This window comes from Halichoeres trimaculatus, unplaced genomic scaffold (genome assembly GCF_033239565.1).
Source record: "Halichoeres trimaculatus isolate MK-OKI-2021-1 unplaced genomic scaffold, fHalTri1.1 fHalTri1_scaffold_11, whole genome shotgun sequence".
NCBI classification, from domain to species: Eukaryota; Metazoa; Chordata; class Actinopteri; order Labriformes; family Labridae; genus Halichoeres; species Halichoeres trimaculatus.
The window spans coordinates 26,854,278-26,870,997 of NW_027437189.1; the positions used below are offsets into that span (position 1 = coordinate 26,854,278).

At 38.7% G+C, this 16,720-nt stretch overlaps 1 protein-coding gene across 1 annotated transcript; it reads right to left on the reverse strand.

Moving 5' to 3' along the window:
- Nucleotides 1-531: 531 nt before the first annotated feature.
- On the reverse strand, nt 532-16,065 carry mapk13 (mitogen-activated protein kinase 13). Its single transcript, XM_074681129.1, has 12 exons — nt 15,838-16,065; nt 11,470-11,599; nt 11,256-11,314; nt 7,496-7,601; nt 7,013-7,042; nt 5,999-6,046; nt 5,235-5,349; nt 4,526-4,597; nt 3,919-3,998; nt 2,875-2,953; nt 2,236-2,409; nt 532-1,877 (listed from the first exon to the last, which is right to left on the reverse strand). Exons 1-12 carry the CDS (start codon nt 15,948-15,950, stop codon nt 1,792-1,794), a joined length of 1,092 nt encoding a protein of 363 aa, XP_074537230.1. The 5' UTR covers nt 15,951-16,065; the 3' UTR covers nt 532-1,791.
- Between the last annotated feature and the right edge of the window lie 655 nt (nt 16,066-16,720).

Sequence of the window (16,720 nt, forward strand, 5' to 3'; positions counted from 1 at the left end):
CCCCCCCTCCACACACACACACACACACACACACACACACACACACACACACACACACACACACACACACACACACAAAACAATACATAACAAAATAGATCATACTACTGAAATAAAATAATGGAAGCCATAATTTTGTCCAGTTGAATGTCCATGGTTAAATCATTGTTTTAAACATTATGCTATAAGTTTACATTTACGCAGAAATGTGTCACTTCCGGTTTTGTCGTACCTTTAGGCCACCATGATAAAAGTAAATTGATACAACTTTAACCCGCCCCCTTGACGTCACTAGGGCATGATTTTCGCGCGCAAGCTTCTTAACGGGGTCAACGACAGATACTGTGACACACTGTTTGTGCGTTGATCTCTCAGGTGTTGATCTCAGTACAGTGCAATCGTCCAAAATGAGAAGTTAAAAACACAAAACTTTCATTAGAAAAAACTCTCTCTCTAAATAAATGTGAAGAGTATTCTCTCACATCAGTCCTGTCTTCCCATAATCATAAAACGTGAGCACGGACATGCTCATAACTTGTTTATTCATTGTACTTGTACTCACACTAACACACGCACACACTCACCTTATCAGAGAAAAATGTTAAGACATTTATCATCTTTAACACAAGTTTCAGACAGGATCAAATAGTTAACACAATAATTCAAATAGAATAATGCATGACTGATATCAAACATCACACAGTAGCAGCCTCTGAATGTAGTCCAGTCAAGTACAAAGCTACATATACTGGAGAGATACAATACATTTTGGCTGACACCATCTATGTATATAACTAGGATGTGAAAAAACTAAAAGGAGAAAAATAGATGAGTATTAACATCCTAACAACTGTCATGTCCCAGCTGAAATTTAAATTTACTGTCAATTATCAAGGGCTTTTGTGGTTAAAGCGCCTATGAGGAGTTTTTTTGTGGCTATGACATGGACTGAAATTAATACTGATGACAACAAAAGCAAGGGAGACAATCAACAACAAGACTAATTGGTTTCTGTAGTGTAATTGATGCCTGAACGGCTGAAGCAAAGAAGGTGACAAAAAGTTAATTCACAACATCTTGAAAAAAAAAGAAAAAGCTTTTTTTCCACAGCAAAGATTGTTGGTGTCAGACATAAATGCTCAAAGAGGCCAGGATCAATTTTTGGTAAACAAACAAAAAAGTATGTCTCACACCAGTTCAGAACAAAAGCAGCAGAGAAAAAAAGATCTACTACTTTGTTCCCAGAAGTACTAAACTCGACCCAAAAGTTCCTCAAAGAAGATTCACAGGGTTTTCACTACTAGTCCCAGACTTTGACTGTTATGTGATTATAAAATAACATATAAACGTGCAATTTTCATCTTAGAATTTTTCCAATTTTAATAAAAAAGATATTGAGGTTGGCCATGAGTTTGCCCAGTATATTTTGTTTTTGTTTTTTAGACTTGGGCAGCAACATTTACAATCTCTGTCAAAATTTCATTTCCATCTTCTGCTGTTGTTTAATTGGAAAAACAATAAAACAGTTAATCTTACAGCAAAACCTCAGGTTATTTGGTCAGAATACACTTGCAAGATGCTCACTAACAGGAAATTTAAACATGAGGGGCAATCTACACTTGTAGACCATTGCACTAAATGGTGTGATAGTTTTAAAAGTAAACAGTGTACTGAACACAGAGTCAAATTCCAAACATATCCAAAATAAAAGAAATAGCGTGAATCCATGGTTGTAATATACAAGGGCACCATTGGCTGTACAGTTAGAAGATAAGCATTGAGTATCAGGCATCAGGGAGACATCGTGAGAGTGTTTTTCCTCTTGGAGTCCCTCCGTGGGAATGGAACAAAGCTTTTCACCTCTCTGAAACATAACCCTGCAGGCAAAAGTGGAAAACCATTTGTTTTCTGCATGTACAGCACTTCCAGGACTCTGGTCTTAATTTAAACAGAAGCCATTAGAGACATACTGCAGGAAATTCAGAATTAATTATTAAATACCACATTAACAGAAGGCCTGCAGTGCTATGGTTGTGTAGCTGTAAATAGTCCGGCACAGCCAACATGGTAAACACTTAAAATAAGGAAGTGTACTCTCCAGCCATTGAAAAAGCAAAATACTTTAACACTCTACTTTATCTGTCACAGTCTTACTTAATTTCTTTCTCATGAGGCAGCACTGATTATATAATGACAACATCTTTCATAAATGTTTGCTCAGTGTGTTTTACTTACGCTTCCACTCCTCCAGGGACAGTGTGGCGTTATCATGGCTATCGTCGTACGGTGTAGCCTCAGGAAGGTCGTCTGGATCCCGCAGGCTGTCAAAATACGGATGCTCCAGAGCAAGCTCAGCCGTCAACCTCTCATCTCCATCCAGTACCAGCATCTTCTCCAGCAGGTCGATACCTTCAAACGGTCAGTGGTAGTGACAGGAGTGCAACAATTTGATCAAATATAAATCAAATAATTGCACATCAGTAAGTGCATGAAATTCTTGAATTACATAAGCCAACAAACTTTTCTGATTGTAGGTTTTACAGTCTGTGTTTAGCATCTACTCAGTGTTAACCTATAAGCTGACTCCAAAAGATAAAAACAGCTGGTTATATAAATGCCAAACAAAAGAGCAATTCTCCTGTTCATGACCCTGACACGGGTGTTCAAAACAGTAAGTACAAAAGCTTTTATGAGCTGTGTACAAGGAGAGTTACATCATTCACAGAGTATAGAAAAATAAACCCTGTAAACTAATGAAACCCAGGATAACTGCACCAGAAAACATTTGAGACCATAATTGCAAGTCTGGAGCAGCACTATGTCTGAAACATCAGGACCACTTGAGTTTGGAAAAATGGTTTTAGCTGAACTCACCTTTTGAACTGGCTCTGGGGAACAATGTGGAGAAGTCTTTTCTGGGATAGCGAGGGAGAGCCTTAATATACGTTTTGGCCTGTTGACAGAGACGGAGGAGACATGCAAATGTTTAAAACACAAAAACGGACAACATTGCAATACCAATCTAAGCAAGAGTTTCTGTGATATCCATATTTTTTACAGATGTAAATCATTTGGTAATACATATCTGCATTTAGACTAAAATTTACCAGAATACATGCATTTTATTTGATCAACAGTCATAAAACAGATCTGTTGTAAATTTTATACCTAGATCAGAGATACTTTACCGTGACTGAACTGAGGACTTCGTGGTACAACACCAAGTCCTCAAAAAAGGGTTAAATGGCTTGCAAAACACAGAGAGCATCACAATAACCCCCTTTTTTTAAAAGAATTATCATGTTAAAAAAAAGCCTACCTCTGAACCCCCTTTAGTTTGGTTAGAACAAATTATAACAGACATGTAGAAACCAAAAACATGTTTGACCTTGAGCATAGTTCACAATTATCCCATTCATTATGAGTAATCATTCAGTACTCTGGATTTAAAATAAATTATTTAAGGGATGAGAACTTCTTTTGGAATGACTGATTTTTTATGACATGTGCAAGCTGTTGCAACGTCATGCGGAAAAGATTCATGTCTTCATTAATTACTTTAATAGCCTGAACTTGAGTTTCCATTTTTCATCATCTCTTCCTGCTTCATATTTTGCTTTTAATTCCCTGACTCTTCCTCTGGTGCCACCCTCTGGACAAGTGTTACATTTTTACTCCAGGTACTTCCACATTTCTCTCCTACAGCTGCCTGTGAGAGTGAAGCCTGTTTGTTTTATCCTACAGGCTTCAGTGGAGGACTTTCAGAGGATTAATACTCCCTCTGAAGGGAAATTACTAAATCCTTAGAATTTTTGATTCTAATGTTTAAGAATACCAGCCACCAGATTCAGTAGTTAAACACAATCTCAGCCAGACATTCTTGTTCGTTAATGACTCACACACTCTGATTTCTCCTACCTCTGGACTGTCTAGTTTTTGAATAAACTCTGGTCCCGGTACTCCCGTTACTTTCAGGATCTGAGTGAGCTGGTCCATGTCTGATAGTAAAGGGGGAACAATCAAGGATTTTAAAACTGGGATGTCTGGAGGTTCATAAACACTTCACTCAATAGGAATGGAAAGCAGGGTTTCCAAGCAAGTCCATAAATGCAGGGACTGGACGGGAGCTGAAAGCTATCAAATGAAGCAGAGACAGCTTTATTTACCAGCTGGAACCATAAATCAGTTTAGCATATTTGTTGCCAAAAAGAAGAAAAAACACAAATGTGAACCGTGCTGAAAAGTATTGTTTGTAGTGCTGCCTAAAGAAGCATGTTGCTTTCACTGCACTTAATTTACAGTAAAAACCTCTTGATTTTTTTATCTGTACCTGCTATACAGTATTCAATAGCACAGAGCTGTTGTCTTTAAGTTTAACAACCTTCAATGAGCTTTATTAATAGGATGATAATAAAATAATGTTGAGGCTTTAGTCCTGAATACTGATTCCTTCATCATTAGTTTGCATTATACAGGCTTCAAAAGTAACACGTCTAGCATATGGGCCACGCAGATGAAAGGATACAGTCTTTGCCTTTGAAAAGCGTTTTTCCATTGATCATCTCTGCCATGATGCAGCCCACAGACCAGATGTCCACTAGAATAAACAAGAAACAACAACAAAAAAACACCAGTGAAAACCAGAGCAGAATACAGATTGTCTCAAGTTTAGTGCAGTCAGAATGAGGAAGGTAACATTGATATGCAAGAGCAGAGTTCCTATTCACAAGAGACAGTGAAGGATCTGTTGTGCTTTTTATGTCTGGGAATATTTGGTGAGTAATACAATCCCATAAAGGGAGAAAAGTTGCCAGATTTTCTTCCAGTGCTACATTTCATCCTGTAGGAGCTGTTTACAAAATGAAAAACCACTATCTCCTATAGAAACATAAATCCTAGAGAAGTCGGTTCCATCTCAGTGACAGCTCTGTCACTGAGTGTCTGCGATATCAGGCTGCTGTCAGACCCATCTGTGTCAACTGCTTACAGATTAAAGCAAGAAAAGATTTATCTCCACAATGAAAGCCATACTACTTTAAATGCATGGACGAGAGGATTACAGAAGCTGCTGACTCATGAAGTACCGTACAAGCAGCTGCTGAAAGTAACACATCCCTGTGCCTGAAGGTGGGATGTTTTTTGATGAAAACAACAAAAAGTCACAGAGACACAACTGACACCGCAAACTCAGCAAGAACAGAGGTTGAAATGTGTAACAGCTATGATTGTCTTGCCCGTCTGGGTGTAGTGCATCCAGTTCAGAATGACCTCAGGCGCCCGGTACCAACGGGTCACCACGTAGCCCGTCATCTCAGCGTCGGTGCTGCGAGCAAGCCCGAAGTCCAGGATCTGCATTGAGGAAAAGAAAGTGATCAAACTAGGAAACATGACCTGAAGTTCCCAATATTTGGGGTGATATGGGCTGATTGAGATCAATAAAATGAATGAACGAATGAAAGAATTTTCCCACCCTTAATGGCCTTTTTACATAAAGATTGTGTTTAATTTTACTCCAATATGACTTTGTATGGGATCTAAGGACAGCTTTTCCAAACTTAAATTCTTGATCCAGAGTTTTTATGTACTTATACTGTTAACTGGACCTCGATCCATGCCATATATGCTGCAGATGGTGCTGACTAGCCATGAAAAATAATAACAGATAAGCTAAAAAAAATTCTAGTAACATATCCAAAGAATTGTTTTGTAAATTATACATTCTGTGTAAAAAGTTTTAACACTACAATAAGGATGATGAAAAAAAAAAGCCACATCAGCCAATATCAGACACATTTGCCAAATTTGAAAACTGATACTGCTTTGGGTAGAAAAATACATATTGTTATTTTTCAGATTTATGCAAGAATCAAAACAGTACCATATCCGCCTACACCTACATGTGGTTTCCTGTTTATTACATTTTTTACGACTTGCAGAATCTAAACGTATTTCTACTGCAGGATTTAAATGTTTTCCCATAATTCCTCAATGTACAAACCTTCAGTTCACAGTCTTGGTTCACTGCCAAGTTTCCAGGCTTCAGATCCTGTAAAAGAAAAAGAGCTGAGTGATGCTTACTCATTGCACATAGTGTTTAACAGCAAATTATAGTGCCTGTACACTGCAGTAAAATCTGTCTGAAAGGGGCCTTCGTGCCTGTAGATCTGATGACCTCACACGGCTCAGCTGTCTGTATCAATGCATGAGCAGCACAGAGATTTTAAAGAAGTATGCTGTGAGTCAACAGTTAGCTAACCATAAGGCTCACTGCACCTTTATTCAGTCATTAATTATATCATCATGACACAATAAAGAATGAGTGAGGCGCTGCTATGACTTCACTGTGCGAGGAATTTTAAGTGTGATTAAAGAGTAACGCTTCAACCAAGGACTTGAACAGAGTGTGTGTACATGTTTTCAACAGGGAAAATATGTAAACACACTAGCAGCTGTTCTCTCATAAATGATCAGTGCTCAGCAACCATTCTCTAATAGTTTCCTTTGTTAGAAAGATAAATATGTTTTGATTAAAATGTGAGGAAAACAATAGGGGTAATAAAAGAAAATGTTGTATTTGGAGAAATTAATATGTCACTGAAAGGTCCTCAGTTAGCTTACCCAATGAGATAAAACCTTTAATTATCTGTCCTATATGCAACAGCTATATTTATCTAACCCTGGTTTCCCTTTTACACACACCCACAAGTCTCTCCCTGTGCTTTAGGGTGCGTCCAAACGTCTCTAGACATGCTCAGGGACATCAGAGAGGAGTCAACTCATCCTACCTGTTGGGGCAGAGTTGTTTCTGACTCAACAACAATGACAAATTAAATCAACATTCCCATGTATAGCATTGGTGCAGGGAGAAGCCAGTGTGTGCCATCTGAGTCAGAATAATGTGAAATGCACAAAGCTGCACACGATAAGTTTTCTCACTAACCTTTAGAGGTTAATTTATCACAGAGTGAACAATGAACAAAGACTTGATTTTTTTTGTCAGGCTCGCTCTTACCCTGTGGATGATTCCAGCTTTGTGAATGTACTGCACAAAGAGAGAAACACGTGTTTAATTAGTACAGATTAGGTCACTTTATTACATAATTAATTTTATTTACAGTCATTTCCAGTATGACCTCCAGTTAATGGAAGAATAAACATAACCAAAGAAGAATAATCAGAGCAAAAACATTTTTTTTTGGACACTTGTCCGTAAGCAAGCACGCAACTTATCGTATTTTGAAAAACGGCACTGAACTTAGCTTTTAGGTTCAAAAGTTTGAGTCAGATCCACTTTTTAAAGTCTGTAAAGCACTTTTTCTTATATAAACTTTAGAAATGTATGTATTTCATCAAAGCTCAGACAATCTTCCATCATCTGCACCTTCAACCTTGAAATACTAACTTTAAAGTTTTAATATGCTGCAACTTCACTTGGGAATAAGGCTCATACTGCTCTAGATAAAAACTGTATGTTTCTCTAAGGTTAAAAGCTCACCCTGAGTCCACAGAGCATTTGGTAGACAAGAAACTGGACTTTGTCCTCTGAGAGATGTCCTCGCACCTTGGATAGGTCAGTAAACATGTAAGGCATCACCAGGTAGCTGAGAAAAGAGAGGGTGAGAGGCAGAGGGAACAATGAATGGAAGGAGACAGACGATGAAACACAGCTAATGCCCATGATAAAGCGTTCCTCTGCTGTCTGCTGCTATTTTACTCTCCCTGTTAATTCTGTAATCCATCTTTTCATACTTTGATTAAGGAGCTTAAGGTACTTGTGTATGTTCATGAAGCTCTTATATCTATAAGACCTTAAATATATTCTTCCTCTTTACATAATCCTTCTCTTTTTCTGCTGCAGGTCGCTCATGGCCACCTGCCAACCAGGATAGATGTACAGCATAGAGGCATAACCACCCTTCTGTACAAATATTGTCAGTCCTGTCTGGAAACAAAAAACAAAATAAAACAAAATAAAACAAAACCAAGATGATGACCACTAAACTTAATGCTTCAAAACTTCAAAACCCTAAACCTGCAGGTGATGTGGCAGCAGGTTTGTCCACTTAATATGTAAAGTCTAGGAGTTAAGCACATTCAGCACTCTTAAAGCAACACTATGCTGACATTTAAGTATTTTGCAATTTGCTGGCTGACAGTTTTAGAGTACAGTTCATGCTCTTGCCAGCTAGAAAAGTCAGCCCAAGATTGTCTTCTTTTATCTATTGCCGGCTCTTTCTCTGCCACATTTCTCTCTGTTGATGTTCCTTTTGGTGGCTTTGCGTCAGCGATGAACTCTCTACTGACATTACCGAGCAAAGACAGGAATTGAAAGGTGTCTGCTGCCAGGGCTTTGTATCAGAAAACCACACTGTGCCCTTATGGCTGAAAATACTGGCTGGGCGGGCAAAGGCTCCAGGTGTAGACTGCAATTTATAGGGAACATATCTCTACAACATTTCTTACAACATACATTTCTTTGAAGTTCATGCCTCAAAAATCTTTACTCTCTTCTCCCTTACGGCGTCTTTTTCATAATTGCAGGATTGTTTTTCAAACCTCTTCTGACATCCGTGCCCTGAGGTCCTAACAGAAACTATTTTGTGATGTCAGGATGTTAACAGTTAGTTGGAAATTCTTTTTTTTTTTTTTTTTTTTAATTACTGTTTGAAGGTTAATACAAATGACTCGAGAGTCTGCCTCGAAAAGTCAACTCCACACCCAGTGTTTGGTCTCTGGTATTCTTTAAACATTGGGTCTTGGACAGTGGCTTTAAAGATATTTATACATATTGGTGTGATTGTGTGTGTATTACTAAATTAATTCAGAATATTTCAGAACAAAATTACAACATGATGTCATGTAATTGTTAAATGGTGGAAGAAAAGGCTTTTTATTTTCCAGCTAGAACAGTTGAGGTTGTAGTATTTATAGTCCTTTGGAGTTTTGCTGTTTCTTGGAAAAACGGTCACAGAAAGCAATTCTACAAACATTTTAGATTTTGGTTGCCCTGGAAAATGCTAGAAGTGTATCAGGAAGCTCAGTTTTCACACTGAACACGACTTTAATCGAAAATAATAAACAGACCACATTTAGTTTAAAGAAGGAAAGTCTGGAAACCACAGCATACTTAGGACCTATGGTAATTACAAAAATATTGAGGGTTTTGATATGTGGCACTTTTTTGTGTCCCTTAACAAACATATTAAAAGAGGTTTGTAAATTTCTGGACTGAATTATCTCTCTTGCTTTAGTTAATATTAAACTAGGTGTTATTAATGATGTCTTATTACTGATTAAAAACTGAGTCATTCCAGGAAACAAGATTCAAATCGTTGATATCAAAAGATAGAAGTTGAGATCAAAGAGTGCAGGTATGAGGAAACAGTTTCAAAGTGGTCTCTAGGATTTACTGTGTGAAATAACAACAACACCTACTATGAGGGCAATTTAAAATAACACTTGACCTTAATGCAAACTCTGCAAAAGTTTTTTGTGGGTTTTCATTTGGCGGGTAGATTAGCTGGTTGGTCACAGTGGACTCTCATATACTTCTTCTCATATTGAGTACAGTGGCTAATTTGAAGATTGTGAAACAGGTCGGATGCTTCAATGGCAACCTCTCTCCAATGCTGTCAGTGGATTGATGTCTTTTGAGTAACATCCATCTTTTTGAAGCCAAACCACCTCCATATGAGGGAGGATGATCCATGTCTAGCCATTAAATCTAGCAATGCCAATTCTGCTGGTTGTGATGTTTTATTTATTTCTAAATTCAGCCATGCAGGCGGTTACATTTCCTGTAGTCTGTCCTGCTAGCCTTTATCTTAGTGTATGTGTGTTTAGACTCTAAAGGTATATTTTAATTCAGTTTTGCTGAGTGTTTTAAAAAAATACCTCATATTTCTTCTCTTACATGGTTAAAACAACCATCTTCAATTAGCTATATCACACACCCCTAGAGCAAACAACATATTTAAGCCACTTTGTGCTTCAGTTTTGGGGAAAAATGGGGATTCTTTAACTGACTACTTTTTAAAAACGAGTAGCTAACCTTGGCAATACTCTTGTGGTAGAATAGAAGCACACATCTGGAGGACGATTCTCACAGATTAGTGGAGGAGGTTCAGAGTCATACTTATAATGCAATAAGGTAAGGTATTTATCAGTATATTTGCATGGCGCTATTGTTTGAAGAGTGACAACAAGCAAACGTAAGTTTGAACTGTACAGTAGCTGGCTAATTATAGCACTACTAGCAGCCTGGTGCTACGATGTATGTCAATCTGTATAGTAGTTCAGTGGCTGTCCATACGTAGTGCTGACAGACAGTGCTGTGAGACGTTTCCGTGATGTGTAACGTTAGTAAATCCTGGTTAGCTGTGTACTGCCAGTCATCTACCAAGCTAACTTAACCTCACTCTTCATTTTATTGATAGACTCTCAAGTTTGAACAGACCACTGCAGAATAACTGCTGACTGTGGGTTGGAATGAACATTATCACAAACAGTTTAGCCTCTGTGTTAGCCATTAGCTTGTGCGCTATCTCTCTCCTGTTCAGCTTTCTTCTGCTCTTCTGTCCCTTTTCTGTCTGACAGTGAAGCTCCAGTGTCCACTATCACCACAAAATTAATCACAGAAATTGTTTTCAGCAGAGAAAAACACAGATCTATCCTCTCACTTCTAAAGTTCGTCGTGGTGTTGTCACAGATACCTGGACGTGCCGTGAATCAATCCAGTGCTGCTTGGCTTGATCGGGAAACAACGTAGAAGTTACAAAGTACTATTTTGAAATAACCTACGTTGGTGCTGACGATCTAATTTTAAAGTGTGGATTACAATCAGGCATAAATCTAGAAGGAAGACTTTTTCATGATCACTTTAAAACTCCTCACAACCCCTTTAAGTAAAATATTTAATTTGGCAACTGAATAAAACTGAGCCAAACACCTCAACTCTAAGTTATCCTGTATATATATGTCACCTTAAAAGATAAATTATTTGCCATGAAAACATGCCAAATACATAGACTCAGTGTGTCTGTTATAGTGATGAAAAAAGAAACCAAACACGTTTCCTCACATCTCTCAAGAGACTGAAATTGTGTCTGTCTCTCAAAACAGAAATACATTCCTTGATCCGTAGAGTCCTGCAGTCCTGTAGACATTTCTGCAGGTGAACACGCCACCTGCAAAACATCAAAAATGCCACCTCACTTCACCACAAAGCTTCACTGAGACAGCAAGAAAGCACTTACAAGTCCTGCATGTCATCGAGGCTTGTGGCGGGTGTAAAGACATCTAGCAGTCCTATCACCTGATGGAAACAGAGACATGATGGGATGTGAGGGGTATTCACAGCGCGTTTTAAAAGCAGAAGCACTGTGCTGATTCGAGGCAAGAAGAGAGCATATCAAAGAAATACATTCTGCTCAGGGAAACAGGAAATGTTTTGGCTCCAAATCCACTCACGTTTTCATGCTTCATGTGTTTGAGCAGCCGCAGCTCGCGGTAGGCCCTCTTAGCGAAGATCTCTGACTGGAAGGGCCTGTGGAGCTTCTTAATGGCCACTTTCTCTTTAGTCTTGTCATTTATTGCTGAGCTGTGGTGAATAATGGAAAAACAAGTCATTAGCGATGCACTTTGAGGCTGTGTGAGCTTTCCAGTTTCACTATGATTTTACTCTTTTGAAGTCAGAGCGGTGGGAAAATGACAGGGGGGTCTATTCTGAGGTTTCACTCTCACTAAAAATGATGCATGAAATCAAAAGCAAGGACTCGGTTAGATGGAGGGGGACTATACGTGACTGTCATTCTTTGACTGAGTGTATGTCTGCGTGTAATATGTGAGAGTGTGTGCCGCAGGGGGTGTCTGTGATTTATCAAGCATCAACATGTTAATGTTTGGCAACTCGTGATGTGCACGTCTACAGTGATCTGCAGGGCAACAAATCGTGGGAGGACTGGCTTGTTAGGCTATTTGAAGCCATATCCACCAACACACATTACACACATCACTCAGGCATAATGCTGTGGACAATGCTGATGCACTAATGCAGGATATGACAATAAATAAACACAACACAGAGCAGCTGATACATGCCAGATAAAAACCCTTACAGTAAGTCTCAAACCTGCAGTCGTTATGAAACCACAGGTTTTGTTTCTGTTTCCTTCTTTGTTATTTCCCACAAGACTGCTCTGGGAGAAGTGCAATTATTACAGATATAATGTTGGTGGGATGATCCCACTTTATCAGATGCTCTTTCTTTTAAAGGTCAGACATTTGGGCTTTAATAGACCATAACTCCCACACTACACAGCTTAAAACTCCAATGAGCACAGTTAGCATGCTAATAGCTACAGTTCTGACAACAAAGGCTAAAAGATCAACGATGATGGATGAGTGTTAAATCACTCTGACTCCCATAATTCTTTTTCAATTCCCCATGTTCATTAGAATCTCTACTTTAACAGCTCACACACAGGCAAAAATGCAAGAAGAGCTTCAGTGATCAAAAGTTTGCAACTCCCCCTATTCATATTATTCATATTAACCATTGTTTTCTTCTTTTTTTTTTAAATGTGAAACACTTGCTGGTTCCACGCTCATTAAGTAATGTTTTGCATCTGTATTATTTAGAGTAGAAGATGAAGAGGTTTTGAGGTGTTTGTTAGACAAAACAGAAGTCTGCAGAAGCATTATGGGCCCCTGGAAACAGAAATCCCCCTTTAAAAAAAGAAAAATCTCTTTTTGTCATAATTTCACAAGCCCTTCAGCTCACACCAAACTTTACCTGACACTAAAACCAGCCATAATGCAGCTGTGGCACATTGATAAGGTCTCCCACATGTCACAGCATCCTTGGGAAAGAAACTCAGGGACAAAATGGGCCCTGGTGGCGTCGCCAGCAGCATGTGAAGGATGGTAGTTAATACTGATGGGCACTTTACGTCTGAGCCCCTGCCATCAGTGTATGAGCCTGTGTGAGTGTGTGTGTGTGAAGAGGTGAATGTGACATGTAATGTAAAAACGCTCTGAGTGCTCAGGAGACCAGAAAAGCGCAATTCTGCATAAGTACAGTCCATTAAGCATCCACCATTTTTTTTCTTTGTGAACATTCAGCTAGTATCAATCACCCTCTGTGCTATAGCAACACCAAATGACTCCATCCACAGTGTCATAATTTACAAAACATGTATTGCACAGATACTTAAGTGTAATACAATCTGTATTACCTGCAGCTCAAAGACGAAATGGAGGTACATAAATTGAGTTCTACAGTAATTGACTTCAGTGCGTGTGGTCCACCACTGAAGTGAGATGAAAGCACGGTGAGTCTGCAGGGAAAGACGGTAATGCAGTCTGATATTTTAGGCAATTTACGGTGGAGGTGTTTTCAGAACATGAGGGGTTCAATTTGTAGGATAACACCAACATTACACAAGATGAGTTTTAAGAGTGTCCAAAATGTGTCAGACTATTTCTGAAAATTACTATCAAGTGTACCAGAAAACACAAATCATAATACTGAATCCAAGCACTCTGCAATGGTTTCTGTTTGATCTGTTACTTAAGACATAACTACGACTCTCACTGCAGCTTTTAGGGAAGTTGGTATAAAACTGTTATGAGCTTTGACTGCAGCTTGTACGCAGCTGCTGCAGAGTTATAAAAAGATGCAATACCTATAAAACGTGGTAAAATTATATTATTATAATTACGAAATCAGTGTGATATTACTGGGCATTAACACATACTAAGTTGACCCTAAATATGGAAAAAGTCAAATTTATCTCTAAATTTTCTCTATGACTTGACCTTATTATTGACCCAGAGTAAGGTAAACAACATGTGAATCAACAACGTTGGGTGTGTTAATTGTGTTTACTCTGTCTGCTCAAACAAACTTGTGGAAACAGCAACAACAACTTTCTGGTTGTGTTTCTTCTCTGACCAGAGGTGTGTCCAGAGGGGGGGCTGGGGATGAATGGGCCGATGAATAGAGGCATAAAAATTAGGGATGCACCAATCCCTATCCTGGTATTGGGTATCAGCCCAGTCCAGCCCCTCAAAGCTGTATGGGATATCGATAGGAAGGGGCTGATCCATGGTGTTGTTCCAGGTGACCAACTCTTTTTTTTTTTACGGGCGCCCTTTGTTTCTTAATTTGGAATTTTACCTCTAATGCATTTTTTTTTTTTTTTGCTGCATTACCAGTCTACAGGGTATAGAAGTTTACAGTTGAATAGTAGTTTCAGTAGGTTCTTAATTTTTTTTTTTTTTTTTTTTTTTTACAAAACTGCTGATAAACATTTAGATATTTTTAAGTTTACACAAACATTTACTTCAACAATTCCTTACCCAAAACATTACCAGTCTTATTCAACAGTAGGGCATGCAGGTTATCATTTAACACTGGTACTGGATCGGTATTGGTCGATCCCCAAAGCCCAGGTGTTGGCATCAGTATCGGGACCAGAGTCCAAGTCCAAAGTTGGATCAGTGCATCCCAAATAAAAATCCTAAAAATATATATGTATAGATTAGGGATGCCCCAATACAGAGTTTAAGACTTCCAATTCGATCTGATTTTTTCATGATACGTTTTGCCAATACTGACCCGATCCCTTTCTCTGATAAATCCCATTCTCCATTGGTTGATTCTGTTGTAAATAACGAATCATATTTGCTGTATTAAAGTGAGCCCTGTTGGTATCTCCTTGAGGAACACTCACTTTACAAATGTTGCAAGTCAATGTTTTACTATCATTGCTTTCCAAAGAGAATAAATCCAACACAGCAGATATGTTTGCAACGTGGTTTGATTTACAGCAACCGTAAAGCGTGACGATGCTGAAAACATGTTAAAACTGGATCAGTCCTGATCACGTAACAAAATCCGATTCTATCTGATCTTCCAAAAACAGCCATATCGGGTGCAGATACTGATCATTATATTGCATCAGGACATCCCTAGTACAAATAAAACAAGAATGCCCCAGAAACTTTCTCACCACACATTCTTAATTAGTACTTAAAAATGAGAATCTGGACTAACACCTTCTGTTTAATAACCTTGTAATTATGCATGATAATTTATATTATTGCCAATCAGTTTTGTTTGTTGTCACTTCAAAATATCACATGAATAAAACATCTCTAGGATGCCTCAGTGTTAGCAGTTAAAGTGCTTGTGATAAGTGAAGGCTGTAACAATAAATAAATGTTATGTGTTCAAGCACACTTCATACCACCCCTGCATTAGTCAGTACCCCAGCTGGGTCACCTGGCTCAATACTTGTCTGGACCCGCCCCCACTGTCTGTGACACCTGCATGTACATCCAATGGTGCATCTACAGGATTTGATTTTATATCTATACCTGCGAGTTGTGCATACACTGACATATATGAAATAATGACAGTGAGCTATGTTATGTAATGCCATAGCCCACTCTGATTTCCAGGGTGGTGTGGCCTTTATAAAACACTACTGTGACTTATAAATATCTCTCCATGGGAATCCAAGAGGAAGATGGTTATTATTCTCCCTCGTTATGTAAAAAAAGCTACATCTCCTGTCAGTACAGTTAACGCTATAGCGTTATGAGATTTGTTTAGGTGTGCAGCCAGGTGTTGAAACTTGTTCACCGGAGTTCCTCTCTGTGTTTTTAAAGCAGACTCTGAGCTGGTGTCCGTGGGCCCTCCAAGGACAGCATGCAGCCAGTACAGCTAACGTTTATGAATGCTTGGCTCAGACTGCACAGCCTTCATACACAGTCCTGTCTCTACTACGACACACACTTCACACAGCCTTCAGTAAATGACAAGTCACTCACCACACGGAGCCGTACGCCCCGGTTCCTATCTGTTTGAGCCGCGTGTATTTCTCCGGGACTTCCCACACCGTGCTGTTGATTTCCTCTCGGGAGAAATGTGGCCGAGCCTCCATGACGAAGAGGAGAAGACGAAACTAGAAAAAAACTTATCCTCCTGTTCGCCTATCACTTGTTCAGGAGATGTAGCAAAACACTTCACAAGCATGAATCAGTACGCTTCATACTGTACTTCCGGTATGGCTTTTCAAAATAAAGTGCAGTCCATGCGTGGGCGCAGAAACAACCAAAATGATGAAAACCTTGAAGTTCAAATTGACAACAAAGGGTAAAATAGTAAATAACAGCTATTGTTGTTATATTATTATGACTATTCACTGTTTTTACTGCAAGAATGTAAACAAAAGCTACACTTATACATTAAAAAATCAATAACAAACTGATCAAGCATGTTCTCTGTAGACAGTATAATTGATTATGCTTATAACTCAAAGCTAAACGGACTGTATATTATTCTTTTTCTTTTCTACATGAATAATGGGATAAATTACTAAAGGAACTGAAGTCCTAGGAAGAAGCAATCATTGCCTAAGTTTTTGTTCTGTGATAAATGTTTTAACCAACTGCTAAAATCCGCAGTTCACTGAGTGTCCACTTGAGGCTGGCTGAAGTACTGGAAATCATATACACACCAAACCAAAAAAAGACATTTTCACAGCAGAAATAAACATGCTTACAGCCTGGTACAAAAAATGTCTCCCATCTGAATGGTAATTTATCTGATTGCACACACTGTAAGGGGGTGAATTTTTAACTCTGCAGTTTAGGAAATATGAAGATTGTGAGTCTGCCCAATCAGAGGCCGAGCTCAACTGATACTTGTCAT